We start from the raw sequence: 17035 nt of genomic DNA on the forward strand, positions 1-17035 counted from the left end.
TGATCATAACAATCGTGTATATAATTCCTCACAGATGCTAATTAATGTTGTCAATTAATTGAAGAAAAATCATAGTTTGTACTTTGTAGTAAATGTAGACACAGTATATTTTGCATTTTGTTTAATTGTGTCGCTTCCATTGAAATCAGGTTTAGTTTCAATACAAGTTGGGCATTCATCATATTGGGCCTTCTTTGCAAGTTTAAAAGTGAGTTTGAGCTTACGATAACTGGGTTGGATTCAGGAGAGTGGGTCAATGAGTGGAATGTGAAGACTGCTTCTCAGGCAGAGTATCAGGATTTTGGGAAGGCTCAATTAAAGGTTTATGATGAAGCCTCATTCGGCTGGTCATACTGGACGGTCAAGAATGCAAGAAATCATTGGAATTTCGAGTGGAACATCTTGAACAATTTCCTCCCATTAGGTAAAACTCTAAAACCAATCTTTTGTGGCATGCTAAATTTAATTTATTTTTTGTTCCTTTTAAAAAAAAAAAAAACCAACTCCATGTACCACTTGTTCTTTCATAGTATGCATATTTCAACAAATATTAGGGCAAGTCTTGGAAAACCAGCATGTTTTCAACGGTGGTAACTTTAATGTAATAACATGCGAAGCCATGATTGCAATAATTGAAAAAGTACTACCAATCTTGGTTTTTGTCATGCCTAAAATTTATGATATGAGTTTTCTTGGTCTTTTTATTCTTTCCTCTCTTTTCAATGGTTGAAAAAGTACTATCAATCTTGGTTTTTGTCATGCCTAAAATTTATGATTTGAGTTTTCTTTGTCTTTTTATTCTTTCCTTTCTTTTCGCTTGATCGATAAATATCTTCACAGGAAGCACACAAGTTTGTGGCTATGTTTTCATCAAGTTTGTGGTTATTTCTCAAGTCCTTCAAAAAATAAAGCAATACCTCAGTTTTGCAGCGATATTGTACCTTAGGTCGCAGACCCTGTCTAGTCTGCCTCACTATTTTGTTTCAAATGTTTTTTTTTAATAGATAATGTTATTTTCTGCCTTTTGAAATTTGTGGCCAGTCCTTTTGTTTTAGTGGCAAGATAACTGTGCTGTTGTGTAGTCTAGTCTTTCTTGTCAATCTTTTTGATCCGGAGGCATGAAGGTAAAGAATTCCTTTAGCCATGGACTGATTGGGGTTTTTTGTCACATGGAAATGATGTAGGACAAGCAAAGGGCTAATATTTTTCTCTGGTGCCATATCTGAAAGTACAAATGCTCACGAAGTCTCAAAACAATAATAATATGCCGATGAGGAAGATTCTAGATCTCTAAGAGGGCTTTTAGGTAGGTTCTGAGGTGTGTAGACACAAGCTGGGAAGTTTCAGATTTATGCCAGAATGGTGTAGATTATTGTGGTAGGGAATACGAATATACGAGTGTAATGGATGGGTGAAAATTAAGGGTTTGGGTCTGAAAATTTGTGATTAAATTGGAAAAATAGTTTTACTAGGTTTAGGATACGTTTGGAGTGGTGCAAACATATGCCGGGAAGTGGTTGAAGAACCCCGGGTGGTGTAAAATTAGTTTTGCAACAAAAGGAAAAGGGCACAGGACAAGGATGAGTTTAACTGATGTTTCTAATGTTGGAAATTTTTTAAATGGGTTTGAATGATGTTTCTAATGTTGGAAATTTTTTTAATGGGATTTTAGGAGTTTTGGGTAGAAGACATGCCAAAAAATAATGAAAGAGAGGTTTTGGGCGAGGTTAATTGTGCTTTGGGATTCCGGAAAGGTGGTTTATGGGAAAAAAACTATAAAAAGATCAGAGAAGAAGAGAAGAAGCAATAAATGACAAGTAATAAGAGATAATCTACTTAACTCAAGGTTTCACAGCTTGAGTTTCTTCGGCATCTCACAAAAGAATCCTTGGCATCTCACCAAAAAAGAAGAAGATGAAACCTTTTTCTCCAAGAAGCTCTCAATATGAAATAGCAAGTGAATGTAGTGTTCCCTTCACAAACCCAACATAAAGTATTTATATCAAACACATAAAAAACTCGAAGGACTGAACTACCCATTTCTAAGGAATTAAAGACTTGCTCCTACTTAAATTCCTATAATACATGTGTGGGGCCTATTGAAAACATCCATAACTCGAAGAATTTAAGCTATTTTGTTGTTAAAGGACTCTAATACCCTCATATGACTTAAAAAGACTAAAATAACACTCTAAAAACTAAATAAAAGTCTTTTAATACTAATGATGGCCCCAACTTCTTAACTCCTTGATTCTTCATGTCATCTTTGATGGTTTCATATCAGGGAATCAAGAGGCATTTGCTGATAATTTTTTCAGGTTGGTAAGTTGGGATTGAACCTACAAGCTCGTGGTTGAGGTACAAAGCCTCAACCAACTGAGCCACAGGCCCAATCCCATTCATTTTACCATAAACTTCTGAAGTCCTTGATTCTTCAAGTCATCTTAGATGGTTTCATATCAGGGAATCTAGAGGCATTTGCTCATAATTTTTTCAGGTTGGTAAGTTGGGATTGAACCTGCAAGCTCGTGGTTGAAGTACAAAGCCTCAACCAACTGAGCCACAGGCCCAATCCCGTTCATTTTACCATAATTATAATTTTATCTCTATTATATTGTGAAAAGATAGTAGTAACCATTGTTTTTGTTGGAGTTCTGAAACTTTGCAAAAGACTGGCTGTTTGGCACTTCTGACTTCTTTATGTCAATTTAGTGGGTTTTTTTTCTCTTGTTGCTGCCTTCCCTTGGTGCTTAGAGATCATTTGGTCAGTGAGATGATTTTAGCCTTTTCCCATTCTTAATTATGTATCTCCATCATTAAAAAAAAGACCCTGGTGAATGCTGTTGATCAAAAATTCAAAATTTCAAGAAACTTGAGACAGACTAGTGTCTAATTTGTATATATTTCTTGCAGAATCTTCTTCAAGCAAGCGGAGTCCACGCAATGTTATGTTACTCACGTTGGTATGCGGGTGCTTTTATCTGTACCATATATTGTGAGGGTTCCTCAGAGAAATCTCATGCAATCTCATAACAAGAAAGAATCACAGCAGCTCTCTTTTCTTCCCTCCATGGAACATTTGGTGTTATGATGAATTTCAAATTTTGGAGTTTCTAATAATAATGGAAGAGTTGGCTATCACTGTCAAATGAATAAAACTCTGATTAAATTTTTTTTTTCCATAATATACAGATCAAAGGAGTTTACTTCCATGTTTTGAGTTTTCTCTAATGTGTTTTTTGCCTAAAGCCATGTCTTATAGATGCCCAGTTGACAATTTGACCAGGCAGAAAATACCCAAGAAAAAGCACAACCAGAAATCCGTTATATGATAATGGAAGGCTCCTTAGTCACATAACTTTCCCAACCAGTGTTATGGAATTCTAATCCCAACAGCAGAAACTACAAGGGTTGAACAAATCACAGGCCATTTTTTCCCACCACTTTCCTTCAACAACATAATCAAGAGACCCCTAACCTTAATGAACATCATTTTCAGATACCCAATTAAGAATTAGATATGATATGCAGAGGGAAATGCGTTAACCATTCAGTAAAAATCTTGGAAGATTGTTCCAAGTTTAGTGCTGTTAAAAGGAAAAATAATTCATATGAAAAGAGTCACCTAATAAAAAGTTGTGACTCAAAACTCAAAAGCAAGTGTTTGATCAAATCCATAGACACATAGCTTACAAGAATTATTGCTGGATCCTTTGAAACTTAAGGCACTCAGATCAAAAGCTTGCTCAATTGCTGGATCATCCATAACTAACTAAATACCCCTCCACCGATATTATATAGAAATAAAATATTATATTAACTTCATATACCAAAACTCCCAAGATATAAGCATATTATTACGTAAAAGAATTAAAATTAGCCAATCCATGAATCCTTTTTCTAAGGTTAGCCAAATCAAATCTGACACTCAATAATACTCATGTCGAACGCTGACATAGCATAGCCCTCCACACTGCTAAGAAAATCCCTGTATCATGAAGGCATGGATGTAACTAAAACAAATAGCTTACTGTACCCATTCAATAGCAAGATGCATGAAAATACACACCACACATAAGATGTGATAGAAGAATGCTATCATACAAAAGTACCATATAAAATAACATTCTCAACAGAAACAGGCAGCTTTTCATCAATTAGAGCCTGCCTATTAATCTCTAGTAGGAAAGGTTAGAAAACAAGGAAAAAAAGACAACATAAATAGTAGAAAGATTTGAAAATGGGGTTTTTCAAAAGGGTTGTTGTAGAAAGCTTTGTGGGAAAACATGAAGGGTTGTTGTATAAAGCTCGTAGGAAAATTATGATTTCTTGAACTTCCAGAGGTCTTTTTCCTTCATTCATTTTGTGTTATTTTGCCCTTTCATTTTGGTTTCGGTTTACTATAGAAACAGAGACTAGCCTTTTCATCAGACTTGTTAAATTCAAGGGTAATTCAGGTCCATCATAGTCAGTGCATTGCGTTAATAGATAACAGTCAATTTCACTAGAGATAAGTCTCTCTCTCTCTCTCTCTCTCTCTCTCTCTCTCTCTCTCTCTCTCTCTCTCTCTCTCTCTCTCTCTCTCTCTCTCTCTCCAGTGTGCTCAATCAAGACTTGATCTTGCAGAACATCATAAGGAAACTTTAATGGTCTTGTTACCATGCCGAACGGCATGCATATGATAAATAACAACACAACAATCAATAGTTTTATCTTTTATTAGAGTATCTAATACTTTCAACATCCAAGTTATCATAAACTTAAAATGTTCGGAACGACACAGAGCACGGATATGTGAGGACATAGATAATACCTCAACTGATCTAATTCAATTGATTCGAGCAATTTCCACCGGGTCCTCCGAAAGTGAAAGCATAACCCCCATAACCCACATTTGCATAAGGCTTGATATTGTAGCATTGGCTTTGACACTTATAAGTCAAAAGAGAATTTGGGTCTACATTACCAGAACTGCCTTCATTGACAACTATAATTCTTCCCACGTAACATGACTGCTTAAAACCTTCATATGAGAAATGGCCACTCCCCATTTCAGGCGAGCTATCCATACCATCAGTATAAACTATCCCTCCCCATGCAATCTTATTAGCATAGTCTTGAAACGAAGAAGTGAAGAGATCCTTTGGCCAATACCCAACCGGTGTCGAATGCACTCCCCATAACAACCACCAATTTTTAGCCAGTGGATCCTATCATGTAGCAATAGAGAGAGTAAAAGAAATTAGTTTGTATGGTCCAAAAGGAATGATTCACATTTTGTAACTCATTTCAACTATATCATGGTACAAAGTGTTAAATTTCATTAACCAAACTGTCCATTCATGGTGTGTTCTTTAATGCTTCTTGTTTTAGAATTTATCTTTTATCTTTACATTTTGTCTTGGGAAATGATACCAGCGCTGCCATGTTTTGATATCTCTACTAAAGCACCTTGTCTTTTAGTAATTAAAGAGTTGTCAAGAAGTTACTACAGTTCCCAAAAAGCTGTCACATGCCAATTAAAAAAGAAAAGACAAATAAAACATGGTTGTGATGATATTATTTCCCTTTATCTGACATTTACGTTTTCTAGTTGCAAATTGTCTGATCGGATTAAAGAGCGATGTAAGAGATTAGCTAGCACTGTGGAAGAGATTAGAGATCTTATTCGAGATATCCGCCCATCATTAACGCATAGGAGACAAATAGCAAATTCAATGGCGAACGTTTTAGCAAAGACGGGTGCAATCCGATCAGACACGGAAATATCTTTTAACGATATCACGGGGATTACATAAGATTATAGTCTTGCTTTTTTTGTACAGTCACAGGGATAGCTTGTCCTGTGTGTCAATTTGTAATGTAAATTACAGATGAAATGAAATAGTTACCTTCTCAAAAAAATAAAATAATTAAAGAGCAATGTATTCATCTTCCAAGGTTAGTTTTTATCTTTAATTCTTTATCCCTCGCACTGGTGTTTGTTTGTTAGGAAACCGTACCCCAACTGGTTGACCTCTAGTCGAGGGTACCAAAGTCCTGAATTACACTTCTTTCTCCTTCCTTCTGAGTTGGCGGAACGGAATCACTTGGAACAACTCGGCTTCACGTTGAGAATTCAACCCAAATTCATATATACTAACAGCTGCTCGAGAGTCGAAAAAAGAGGAATGGGCAGAATGGGCCGAATTTGAGGAACACAATTCTTCATCTTTTTACTTCTCCTCATTAAAAAAAAGCCTAGAAGCGCTCTCCACAAAGGTTAAACAAGTTATCCTTAGTTCCTTGAGCGCCTCGTTGGATGAAACCAAAATCGTTTATTATTTGAATATAAGATTCTGCATTTAATCTTGTTTGCAAATATATCGGACTACAATACATCTTTGGAATCTACTAATTTGACCCTATTTGAATATAAGGTTCTGTAAGTAAAAAAAATTTATGTGCTGATAAATGCACTTAACTTCAAAGCCATTTGCATATATGACTGCAAAAAAAAAAGTTATTTTTTCCAAAGAGTTGAAGTTTAGGCCCTATTTGGATTGCAGGAATTTTCAGGAAAAAGTTTGTAAAAGAAATTTGGAATTCGGAATTACCTTGTATACAGAAAGTCTAATATAATTTTGGCGTCCATTATAGATTGAACTTGGATGTATTGCCGCGCCAAGAGGTATCCCGCTGTTAACTTGTACAAAACCTGGGCAGTTATGATCTTCACAACCGTCTAAATAATTACCTTTCTTCTGTGGGTTCATAAATAAATAAAGAGACGGTAAGTAGCATGCTAATCACTCATTAATAAATTTAGATGGCATAGAAAGAATGAGTGAGTTTTGAAGCATACCCAAAACGTAAATAGGTGAGGGAGATCGTCATTGTATTTTTCCTTTTTTACCTATGATATTCAATAAACTTCAAAAATTAGAATGCATAACATACAAGAGGAAAGTGTTGGTGCGCTCAAATGCACCAAAAAAATGGTGCGCTCAAGTCGTTATAACACCTCCCATTGGTTCCTGTATGTGGGACCCAAACATTTAGACCAATGGGAGGCGTTATGACGACTTGAGCTCACCAACACTTTTCTGAACATACAAACCTTCAATACAACTATCAAATATGCTTTCCCTTTTTAAGGTGAATGATCTTCCAACATCGGGAGTGTTCTTTTAAATCAGGCATATTTTTACCTTGAGCTTCATGATTTTTTCAAATAAATTAACTATGATTACTAATTAAATTAACTATGATTACTAAGTTACCAACCAAATAATACAAAGTAAATAGTTAGAGTCGGCTGATTAACAAGTTGTAGTACATTCCCAAAATTTTCAAATAAAATAAAAAATAAATACACAATCATAACCCATATAATATCTATGATCTTGTGCAAGAGTTTTGTATTATGTTGATGATTGATCATTGGTTTTGGATTGGACATTGTGTAGTTGGTACTTCAGTAGACTAATAGTAATTTGCAGCAACAATGGACCGATGGTGATACCTGCAAAAAATCTCCAGGTAGCTGGAAAACAAGACAAATTTCCCAACAATCACCACCACCAGATACCGATTTTATCTAGGTTTCAAACATGTGGTTCGTGGCGGGAAGCCAGATTGGGAACTTGTGTTGCAAAGAGAAGCGAATTACGAATTACGTATGGGAAGAAGGATTGAGAAAGACAGGTTCATGTAGCTTGTAATACAAAGTGGAAGGAGAAGAAAGAGTGTGCAGAATGATTGAGACGGCCAAATGAATAGATTGTCCAGTGATAACATGTAAGATGGCAAATTTCTTGTATGGAATGAAACTTCCTTCTTGGTATTGGGTTTCTATTAAGTAATAAGAATTTACGAAGAAGATTGGCAACTATCCAAAGATAGAATCAGAATCAAGGGATATACAGTTGGAGCCCCTATATTTTATATTTCCGGTGGCATCTTTTTATATAAAATAATAGAGAATATTAAGTTAGAAAATAAGCCTATCACCTCCGCCCTCATTTTTTTTTTGTCTTGAAAACACTTAATTTCTTTAACGAAGGCATTTTATCTGTGTTTCGAGTATTCTGGGTCAAGAGATGGATTGATTTAATAAGAATTTTCTTGACTATAACGGGCCGTTTGGATACGAAAATTCTATAATCCCGGATTTTAACCTTGATTTTATAACCTAAAACCCGGATTATACATTTTCAGGATTGTAAAAACTAGGTTTTAGCTTGTAAAATCTAGTATTATAAATCCAGGTATCCATACAGCCCCCAATAGCTATGAAATTTTCCATAATCTCAAATTCTCTACAAATAAGGAAGCAGAAAGTTACAGTTAGTTTGCCTTAATGCCTCTGTCTATGACAATGGAGAAGACTTTACTTGGAATCAAAGGATATCATCCGCACTCAAGTTGGCTTGGATATATGATAATAATGATCCAACAGTCATAAGGCCTATATATCACCTCCTCCCTTGTTGTGCCTACAAATAGTATTGTAAATTTTGTGGACTTTGAACAACATTTTCTTAGAAGATACTCTCTTTTATCTTTATATCGCTAGATTTTTCTATTAAGTATTTAGAAATAGGAGCTTATAAATTACCAATGTAGGAATAATGTAAGTTCCTAGTCTTAGCATAGAATATAAGAGATTAAAATTTTATGGACCATTAATTATGAGAGTTCCAACTTTACAGGGAAGAGTTGGCGTCATTCCAAAATCTTGAAAATAGAAAGGTCCCAACTCTAATGTGGAAGGAGGATCCGAAATAATTTTCTAGGCCATGTTTGGCAACCATGAATTAGTTTTTCCAATGGCATATTAGCTTAATCGAGTGATGAGAAAGTATAGGGGTGTTGAGAGAAGGGGTATAACTTGAGAGGGCATGAGTGAGGAGAGGGTGAGAAGTGGCAAATATAGGGAAAAACTAAATCAAATTTTGAGTGGTGTCTTTTCTTAGCCTCTCCTCAATGAGTCCCTCTCGGTCTCTCTATCAATGGCCCTTCCTCACTGTTAGGTAAGCTGATACTCCATGAAAATAAATGATAGTTGTCAAACATGGCCTAAATGTGGCTGCTGTGAGACATGAATATGTAAAAATGCATCTGCAGCTAGCATTCCTCTTTTTCATATTTAGAAAAAAATATGTTCTAAACGGTGTATAAATGAAAGTGAAAAAAGTGAACTTACTAGCCATCCAACTTGAATATTGTTTCCTAGATCCTCACCATCAGTGACCCAAATTCTACTAGAACTATATTGACTGCTGCCCCAAACTCTTGGGGACCACACATTGAGGTCTGTTTGGGTTCCATAATATGTGCCATTAGGGGTGCCCTGGCCTGCACTCTGCGTAAGAAATGCACTTCGTTAGTCAAGTACCCATAGCAAAAGAAATTCATGAATCAATAAGGAAAATGACATAACGATGTTTGGTCCACATGAAAAAATATTCCATGAAAAAAATATTTGCGGACCATATTACTTGAGGGTGAGAGTGGGGAACAACAACCGGATTCTAAATAGGCCCACGAATATTCAATAGAATAATTTTTCATGGTCCACAAAATTTTCACGCTATCTATACCCTTTAGAGGAATTCTAGACTGAAGGAAACCCTCGTAAAAAAGAGGTGAAAGGGCTCCCCCAGTGGCTGCACATCACCATCATGTTTGACTTTTCAGCCGCTATTAATGCATGATGGTAATGTGTAGCCAATAGGGGAGCCCTTTCACCGGGCTCCCTTCAGTGTAGACTTCCTGTACTCTTTAATATTAAAATTCCACATGTAATGGCCACGCAAAAGAGGGGCCACATGTAGGCTACCCTAAAAAAAGGGGCCACACGTGAGATGGAGTGGTTACAGTATAAAAGATTAAATAACGCCATTAGAGTAATTGGTTGTTTCATAGTGGGTTAAACCAAAATACAGCAATATTGACTCTGAGAGGAAATTGAAGCTAAAGTTGGATTTTACCAAAATGTGACTTACATAAAAATAAGGGTTGACGACCTTAACACTTAGATTTGGAAGATGTTCTCTCTGAAAATTTAAGCGAGATTTAGCACTTATTAGGTCTTCCTTTTTAATTCTCCGGATAGGAACATGTCCTCGTGGGCACCCACCATGCTTGAGCACACTCTCTAAACATAAAATTGATGATGAATTATTTTTATCCATAAACCCATTTGGAAGAGAACTTGGAGCCATCTGCATAAGATCAAAATTTTCGAGCAAAGTAGAATATTTGTTAATTTTCAATTAAAGAATGTAAGTTCCAAAGTGATGCAAAGCAAAAGCAAAGCATATATAGGACCTGGATCTTGTGATTCTTTAACGCTGGATGATCAAAAGCAGGTTGTTTCTTGATATGAACACAATCAAAGATCTGTCCATGTTCCTGCAAACATGTAAATCCCGGTTAGTGGAAATTACGGAGAGAGAGAGAGAGAAAGAGAGAGAGAGAGAGAGAGAGAGAGAGAGAGAAAACATTTCCTACACACTTGTGTAGGTAAGTTACCTACACACTAGCTTAAAATACAGTGGGGGCCCACATTGTTTGGGTGATCCAAACCATTCATTTGAATGGTCCTCACATAGATAGGGTGTCCACAAAAAATCAGATCCATAGGATTATCCCAACCCTACGATTTGTGGAGGTAAAATGGACGTGTATAAACCTTCACAAATTAGTCCATTTTTTGCCTCCATAGTTTGAATGGTTGGGATGATCCTATGGATCTGATTTTTTGTGGACACCCTATCTATGTGAGGACCATTCAAATGAATGGTTTGGATCACCCAAACAATGTGGGCCCCCACTGTATTTTAAGCTAGTGTGTAGGTAACTTACCTACACAAGTGTGTAGGAAATGTTTTCTCATATATAGGAAAAAGTTTCCCCATCTCCTATAGTTGTTTGACTTATCCAACACATTCATTATGTAGGTTATGATTAGGATTATGGTTTATGGTTATGGTCATGGTTTAAAATTTCGGTTTTGGTAACCATTTCGAATCCCACCGAAAACCGAAATTTCGGCGAAATCCGAAATTTTGTAATTTGGTTCGAAATTCAGGACCGAAGTTCCGAAATTTTGTAACATTTTTAAAATAAATAAATAATGGCATTTAATCAAAATCTCGGACCGAAATTATAGAAATCTCAGACCAAAATTTGGCAAATGGCGAAAAATGGAATTTCAGGAAATTTCGGTTTTGATCTCCACCAAAATCCAAAATTTCGTATCTTGGTCGAAATTTAAAACAATGGTTATGGTTAGGTTTATGATTTGTAGAGGTTTAAAATGGATGGCTAAACCCCATCTCCTATAGTTGTTTGACTTATCCAGCCCATTCATTATGTAGGTTATGATTAGGATCATGGTTAGGATTATAGGTTATGGTTAGGATTATGATTTGTGGAGGTTTAAAATGGATGGCTAGAAGATGTTCTTGTATAGATCGGATGGTTAGGATTATGGTATGGAGATGGTTTGTTAGAAACACCCTATCTATGAGAGGTCCGAGATAATGAATGGGTTGGATGAGTCAAACAACATGGTGATGGTGTATTTATAGTGCTCTAGCTCAGCCTGAGCTAGAGCTCAGAAACCTCGCCCACACACACACACACAGATATATATATATATATATATATATAGAGAGAGAGAGAGAGAGAGAGAGAGAGAAGTGTCACCGTTTTTTTGGTGCACTTAAGCGGTTATAACGCCTCCCATTCGTTTAAATGTTTGGGTCCTACATACAAGAACCAATGGGAGGCGTTATAACCACTCAAGCGCACCAAAAAAATGGTGCGCTTTTCTCATATATATATATATATATATATATATATATATATATATATATATATATATAGAGAGAGAGAGAGAGAGAGAGAGAGGGAGAGAGAGAGAGAGAGAGAGAGAAAGAGAGAGAGAACTGTTGGTGAGCTTAAGCGCACCTTTTTGTGCGCTTAAGCGGGACCCCAACATTTAAACGAATGGGAGGCGTTATAACAACTTAAGCGCACCAACAGTTTTCTGATATATAGGGGAAAGTGATTGTGAGCGGCCCCTCATATAAGCTTATATGAGGAGACCGCTAAAAATATGGTGTGCCCACATTTTCGGGGTGATCTGAACCGATCATTTGATAGGCCCTGACATAGATAGGGGGTGCCCAAAAAATCAGCTCCATAGGATCATCCCAACCCTTCGAACTGTGGAGGTGAAAGAGGGGGAAATGGGCGGGTATAAATTTGCCCACTTACCTGTCCATTTTTCTCTCTTTCACCTTCACAGTACGAAGGGTTGGGATGATCTTATGGAGCTGATTTTTTGGGCACCCCTTATCTACGGTAGGGCCTATCAAATGACCAGTTCGGATCACCCCAAAAATGTGGGCCCACCATGTTTTTAGCGGTCACCTCATATAAGCTTATTGAGGGGCCGCTCACAATCACTTTCCGCATATATACACACACTAGTAAAAACCCCGTGCGATGCACGGGGAGTGGGGAAAATTATATTTAACTTCTCATGGTAGACAATAGAGAAACTCCATATTCTGGAAACCTTATAGATCGAAGGGTTGCGATCATCCCATCAAAATGATTTTGGGGGCACAACCTATTTGCGTTGCGGCCCATCAAATGGACGGCCTGTATTATCCTATGGCGTTGATTACAAACTTCATTTGAAAAATATGGGTGGGGCCTAAAATTTGGCCTTAATGTTAATGCACGACCCACACCATAGGATGATTGAAACCATTAATTTGATGGGCCACAATGTAAATAGGCTGTGGCCCAAAAATCATTTCCATGGGATGATCACAACTCTCCAATCTATAGAGGTTTCCGTAATATGCAGTTTTTATTTAGATCTGAGGGCTAGGCTTATGAAATGGAGGGTTTGGATCATGGGGTGGTGCGTACAATTAATTTTGAAAAATACAGGTGGGGCCTATCTTGTTCAAAGATTTGAAGAAATTAATTTTTGGGCCAACGAATTGTGGGGGATAGACCAGTTCAAAGATTTGAAGAAATTAATATTCGGGCCCATGAAAAAGATTTTGAAAAATATGGGAGGGTTTGACCCTAACCGCACGGGTCCGGGGGACACGGGCGAGGTAAAAATGACCAGGGAAAATTTACGGGTCACGAATCTTAGACTCGTACCCGGCCCAAGAACTGTACAGACTACATCATAGGTTGATCCAAACCGTCCATGTGATGGAACACAACATCAATAAGTTGTGCCTGCAAAATCATTTCCATAGGCTGATCCTAGCCCTCCAATCTATAGAAGTTTGCATAATATGTTGTTCCTCTTAAGGATTTTGAAAAAAATGGGAGTGTTTGACCCGACCCGTAAGGGTCCGGGTGACACGGGGAAGGTCAAAATGACCCGGGGAAATTTACGGGTCACGAATCTTGGACCCGTACTTGGCCCAAGAACTGTATGGACCACATCATAGGTTGATCCAAACCGTCCATGTGATGGAACACAACTTCAATAGGCTGTGCCCCAAAATTCATTTCCATAGGTTGATACTAGCCCTCTAATCTATAGAGGTTTCCATAATATGTTGCTCCTCTTAAATCTGATGGTTAAGATCACCCATTAGATTTATTTTATTTAAAAATATGAGAGAACGTTTCCTACACATATGTGTAGAGAGTTCTCTACACACTAGCTTAAAATACAGTGGGGGCCCACATTGTTTGGGTGGTCCAAGCCATCCATTTTAAAGGCCGTCACATAGATAGGGTGTCTACAAAAAATCAGATCCATAGGATCATCCCAACCCTACGATTTGTGGAGGTAAAATGGATGTCTTTAAACTATCACAAATTAGTCCATTTTTTACCTCCATAGTTCGAATGGTTAGGATGATCCTACGGATCTGATTTTTTGTGGACACCCTATCTATGTGAGGCCCTTAAAAATGAATGGTTTGGATCACCCAAATAATGTGCCCCCCACTGTATTTTAAGCTAGTGTATAGATAACTTATCTACAAAGGAACCGTTTTCTCTCTCTCTCTCTCTCTCTATATATATATATATATATATATATATATATATATATATATATATATATATAGAGAGAGAGAGAGAGAGAGAGAGAGAGACCACTACCACTACCACTACCACTACCACTACCGTATTTTGATGATAGGTCCTCACATTAGTAAAAAGTACGGTATGGCCCGCACCATAGGATGATCTAAACCGTTTATTAGATGGGCCACAGCCTTAATTATGTTGTGCCCAAAAGTCATTTCTATAGGTTAATCCTACCCCTCCGATCTATAGAGGGACTGAATATTAGAGGGTGATTAGAAAGTGAACGGTCTAGACTAGGCACATGGTTAGCTTGCCAGATCAAAATGGCAATTTTGCTATTTCCACCCCTACAAAAACCATCAATCACTCATTGCAGAGTGTACATATAATTATCTTTTTGTCTAATTCATCAATATAAAAAGGAAAAATAATAAACGATAGTACCTTGATGGTCTTGATTGCTGGTTTCTTAAGAAGTTTTAGCTGCCTATCGAGCTCCAAATCTTCTTCTCTTGATAGAATTGTTCTCCCTCCTTCTACTCTGTTATTGACAACAAGAGAGAGTGGCAGTAACAAAAACAGTGTCATTGCATTCAAAGCCATGCTATAGGAGTGAGCCTTCTCTATGAAAGCCATGGAACAACCTTGCTTCTTTGTTTACCAACTTATCAGCTTACTCTTATATAGAGCTATTTTACACATCCAGCAGGCATTTTAGGCAAGATTCATTTATTAATTATCCTATTATACTAAGGATTAGGACAAGTCAAATAGGAAAAAAATCTTTCTTGCTTATCCAAATAATCAGAAAGACGTGGAGATCATGACAAATAAAAATTCGTTTCTTACCTTAAATACACACTCGAGGGATCAGGGTTTGGGTAACATGGTTTGTTTCGTTGGGCCCACACGGTATGCCTTGTGTGCGATCCGGCAAAGAGATGAAACACGATCTATGGGAATGGTCAGGAGTACTTTCAGGAAACTTTGACAAGGGTTTTTTGCTGAGAGACCGCTGGTCATTGCTGTTGGGGATTTTAGATATTTTATTTCCACATAAACAATCTATGCTCATTGAAATGATTTTTGAGAAGTCAAGATTTCACAAATTTTCACAACTTTTGGGGATAGATTCTGAGATGCCACTACATCCGAAACTCCTCCAAGCCCGAGGTATTCCCTCCTTATAAGGCCTTCTCACAAAACTGTTTTTCTTGAAGGCTTAATTTTGTTGTTGATAAGACGTTGCAATTGAACTAACTTTGCTTGAACATGCTTTTCTTAGCTTTGCTTTTCTCTTAAAGTCATTCCCTTATAATTGGTATGGCTCGGGTACAGTTGTCGATAAGATGAAACTTTACCTCTTTCATCAAGACGGTTGCGAACTCCGTACTCAAAGACGACTACCGACTCTACTCAAAGAGGAAAACTTGTAAACGACACTATTCAAAGAATTGGGGATTCCTAAACGAATGAACTAAAGCAAACAACAAGAATTGACTGAATGGAACCTACCTACTCTACTCAAAGAGGAAACCTTGTAAATGATAGTATTCGAAGAATTGGGGATTCCTAAATGAATGAAGTAAGACAAACAAGATTTGACTGAATAGAATGACACACAGTGATGATGCTTCTAACTTAGTTAACATTTTGTTTGATAGGTTTGGCCTTTCAAAGAATAACTTTGCAATTGATAAATAGTAGATTTCTTTTTTAAAACTGTAATACTCCAAGGTTTGATTACCATTCCTTGGATAGCTTGGTTTTCTTTAGACACCCAATTTTGTCAAGGTGGAACTAATGATAGGTTGTCGTGAGGAAGATTATCATTACGAGTCCCAGAGCACAAGTAGTCTCTCTCAATCTCTCTCTAAGATATGAAACTAGGATAATTTTTCAAAAATGAACTTTACCCTAGAGGTGAAACAAAAGCCTGTCTTTACACGGTATCCTGCCTTTCACAGCATGGCTAAAAGCCCGTTTTCACACGGCCTTTCAACCGAGAAGTTAACTATGAGTAAAAAATAATATTTTTTACCCAAAAACATTTCGTGTTTCGAAAACTACCAATATTAGGTTCATTAGAATATCCTCAGAATGAGGAATCCAACGGATCTGACCGCGTGCGATTCGGAATCCAAACGGAAGAGTTACGGTCCGCCGAAACTCCCCGAAAACCCGTCAAAAGAGAAGAAAAATCACGTTTTTTGAAACAAAAAAAGACAAAAAAAAAATCACATTTCCCGAAATGTTGCCGACCTGACACTGTCAGTGTCAGGTCCCAATTCGCAGAGTGCGAATTTATTGCTAGAACCCCTATAAATGGGGGGGGGGTAAGAGTAAAAATTAGATTTTCGTTTTTAATTATTTTTCTGGTTTAATTTTTTAAAACCTCTGGTTACTCCCCTTTTGGTTTTTCAGTTCAAAAACCCTTCTGAATATCAAAAAACCCTAGTTTCTTTGCTTTAGAAGAGAGAAAGTAGAGAAATTCTTAGGTAGCTCACACTGGGCGTCGGCATTCTGCCGATTTTTTTAAGATTCGGACCGACATCCTTCAAATAACATCACTACGAGCTATTTTTCGATAATAATGTCGTTGTTCTACCAAAATCACGGCAAACTAGAAGCCCCTTTGTCCATATAGCGTCGTTACGCTGCAAAATTTCAGAGAACGTGGAGCCCTATTTTCTAAATAGCGCCGTTGTTCTGGCAAAATTTCGGCAAACCCGAAGCCCTTTTGTCCATATAGTGTCGTTACGCTGCTGAATTTCGGAGAACGCGAGGCCCTATTTTCTAAGTAGCGCTGTTGTTGTGCCGAAATCTCGGCAAACACGAAGCCCCTTTGTCCATATAACGCTGTTACGCTGTTGAATTTCGGAGAATGTGAGGACCTATTATCTAAATAGCGTCGTTGTTCCGCCGAAATCTCGGCAAACCCGAAGCTCCTTCGTCCAATAAGAGT

General features: G+C 37.3%; 2 protein-coding genes across 9 annotated transcripts in view; one reads left to right on the forward strand and one right to left on the reverse strand.

The window, feature by feature from the left end:
• LOC143858080 (putative glucan 1,3-beta-glucosidase A) overlaps positions 1-3210 on the forward strand; it is a 42199-nt gene extending 38989 nt beyond the window's left edge. For 7 of the 8 annotated variants that reach the window (XM_077368678.1, XM_077368679.1, XM_077368681.1 and 4 more), the window contains 2 exons: positions 245-424; positions 2914-3210. In XM_077368678.1, coding sequence (XP_077224793.1) covers positions 245-424; positions 2914-2999 — 266 coding nt within the window. In that variant the 3' untranslated portion in view covers positions 3000-3210. Of the gene's footprint in view, positions 1-149; positions 425-2913 lie in introns of those variants that run through there. The other variant, XM_077368683.1, reaches the window with a different exon arrangement.
• Positions 3211-4692: 1482 nt separating this feature from the next.
• On the reverse strand, positions 4693-14709 carry LOC143858155 (protein neprosin-like). Its single transcript, XM_077368791.1, has 7 exons — positions 14515-14709; positions 10315-10398; positions 9990-10208; positions 9188-9346; positions 6845-6895; positions 6597-6743; positions 4693-5210 (listed from the first exon to the last, which is right to left on the reverse strand). The coding sequence occupies exons 1-7, from the start codon at positions 14704-14706 to the stop codon at positions 4824-4826; spliced, it is 1239 nt and encodes a 412-aa protein (XP_077224906.1). The 5' UTR covers positions 14707-14709; the 3' UTR covers positions 4693-4823.
• Positions 14710-17035: the final 2326 nt, after the last annotated feature.

The sequence above is a fragment of the Tasmannia lanceolata genome, unplaced genomic scaffold, assembly GCF_043159265.1.
Source record: "Tasmannia lanceolata isolate RefF3 unplaced genomic scaffold, GAP_Taslan_0.1 ptg000025l, whole genome shotgun sequence".
Lineage (NCBI taxonomy): Eukaryota > Viridiplantae > Streptophyta > Magnoliopsida > Canellales > Winteraceae > Tasmannia > Tasmannia lanceolata.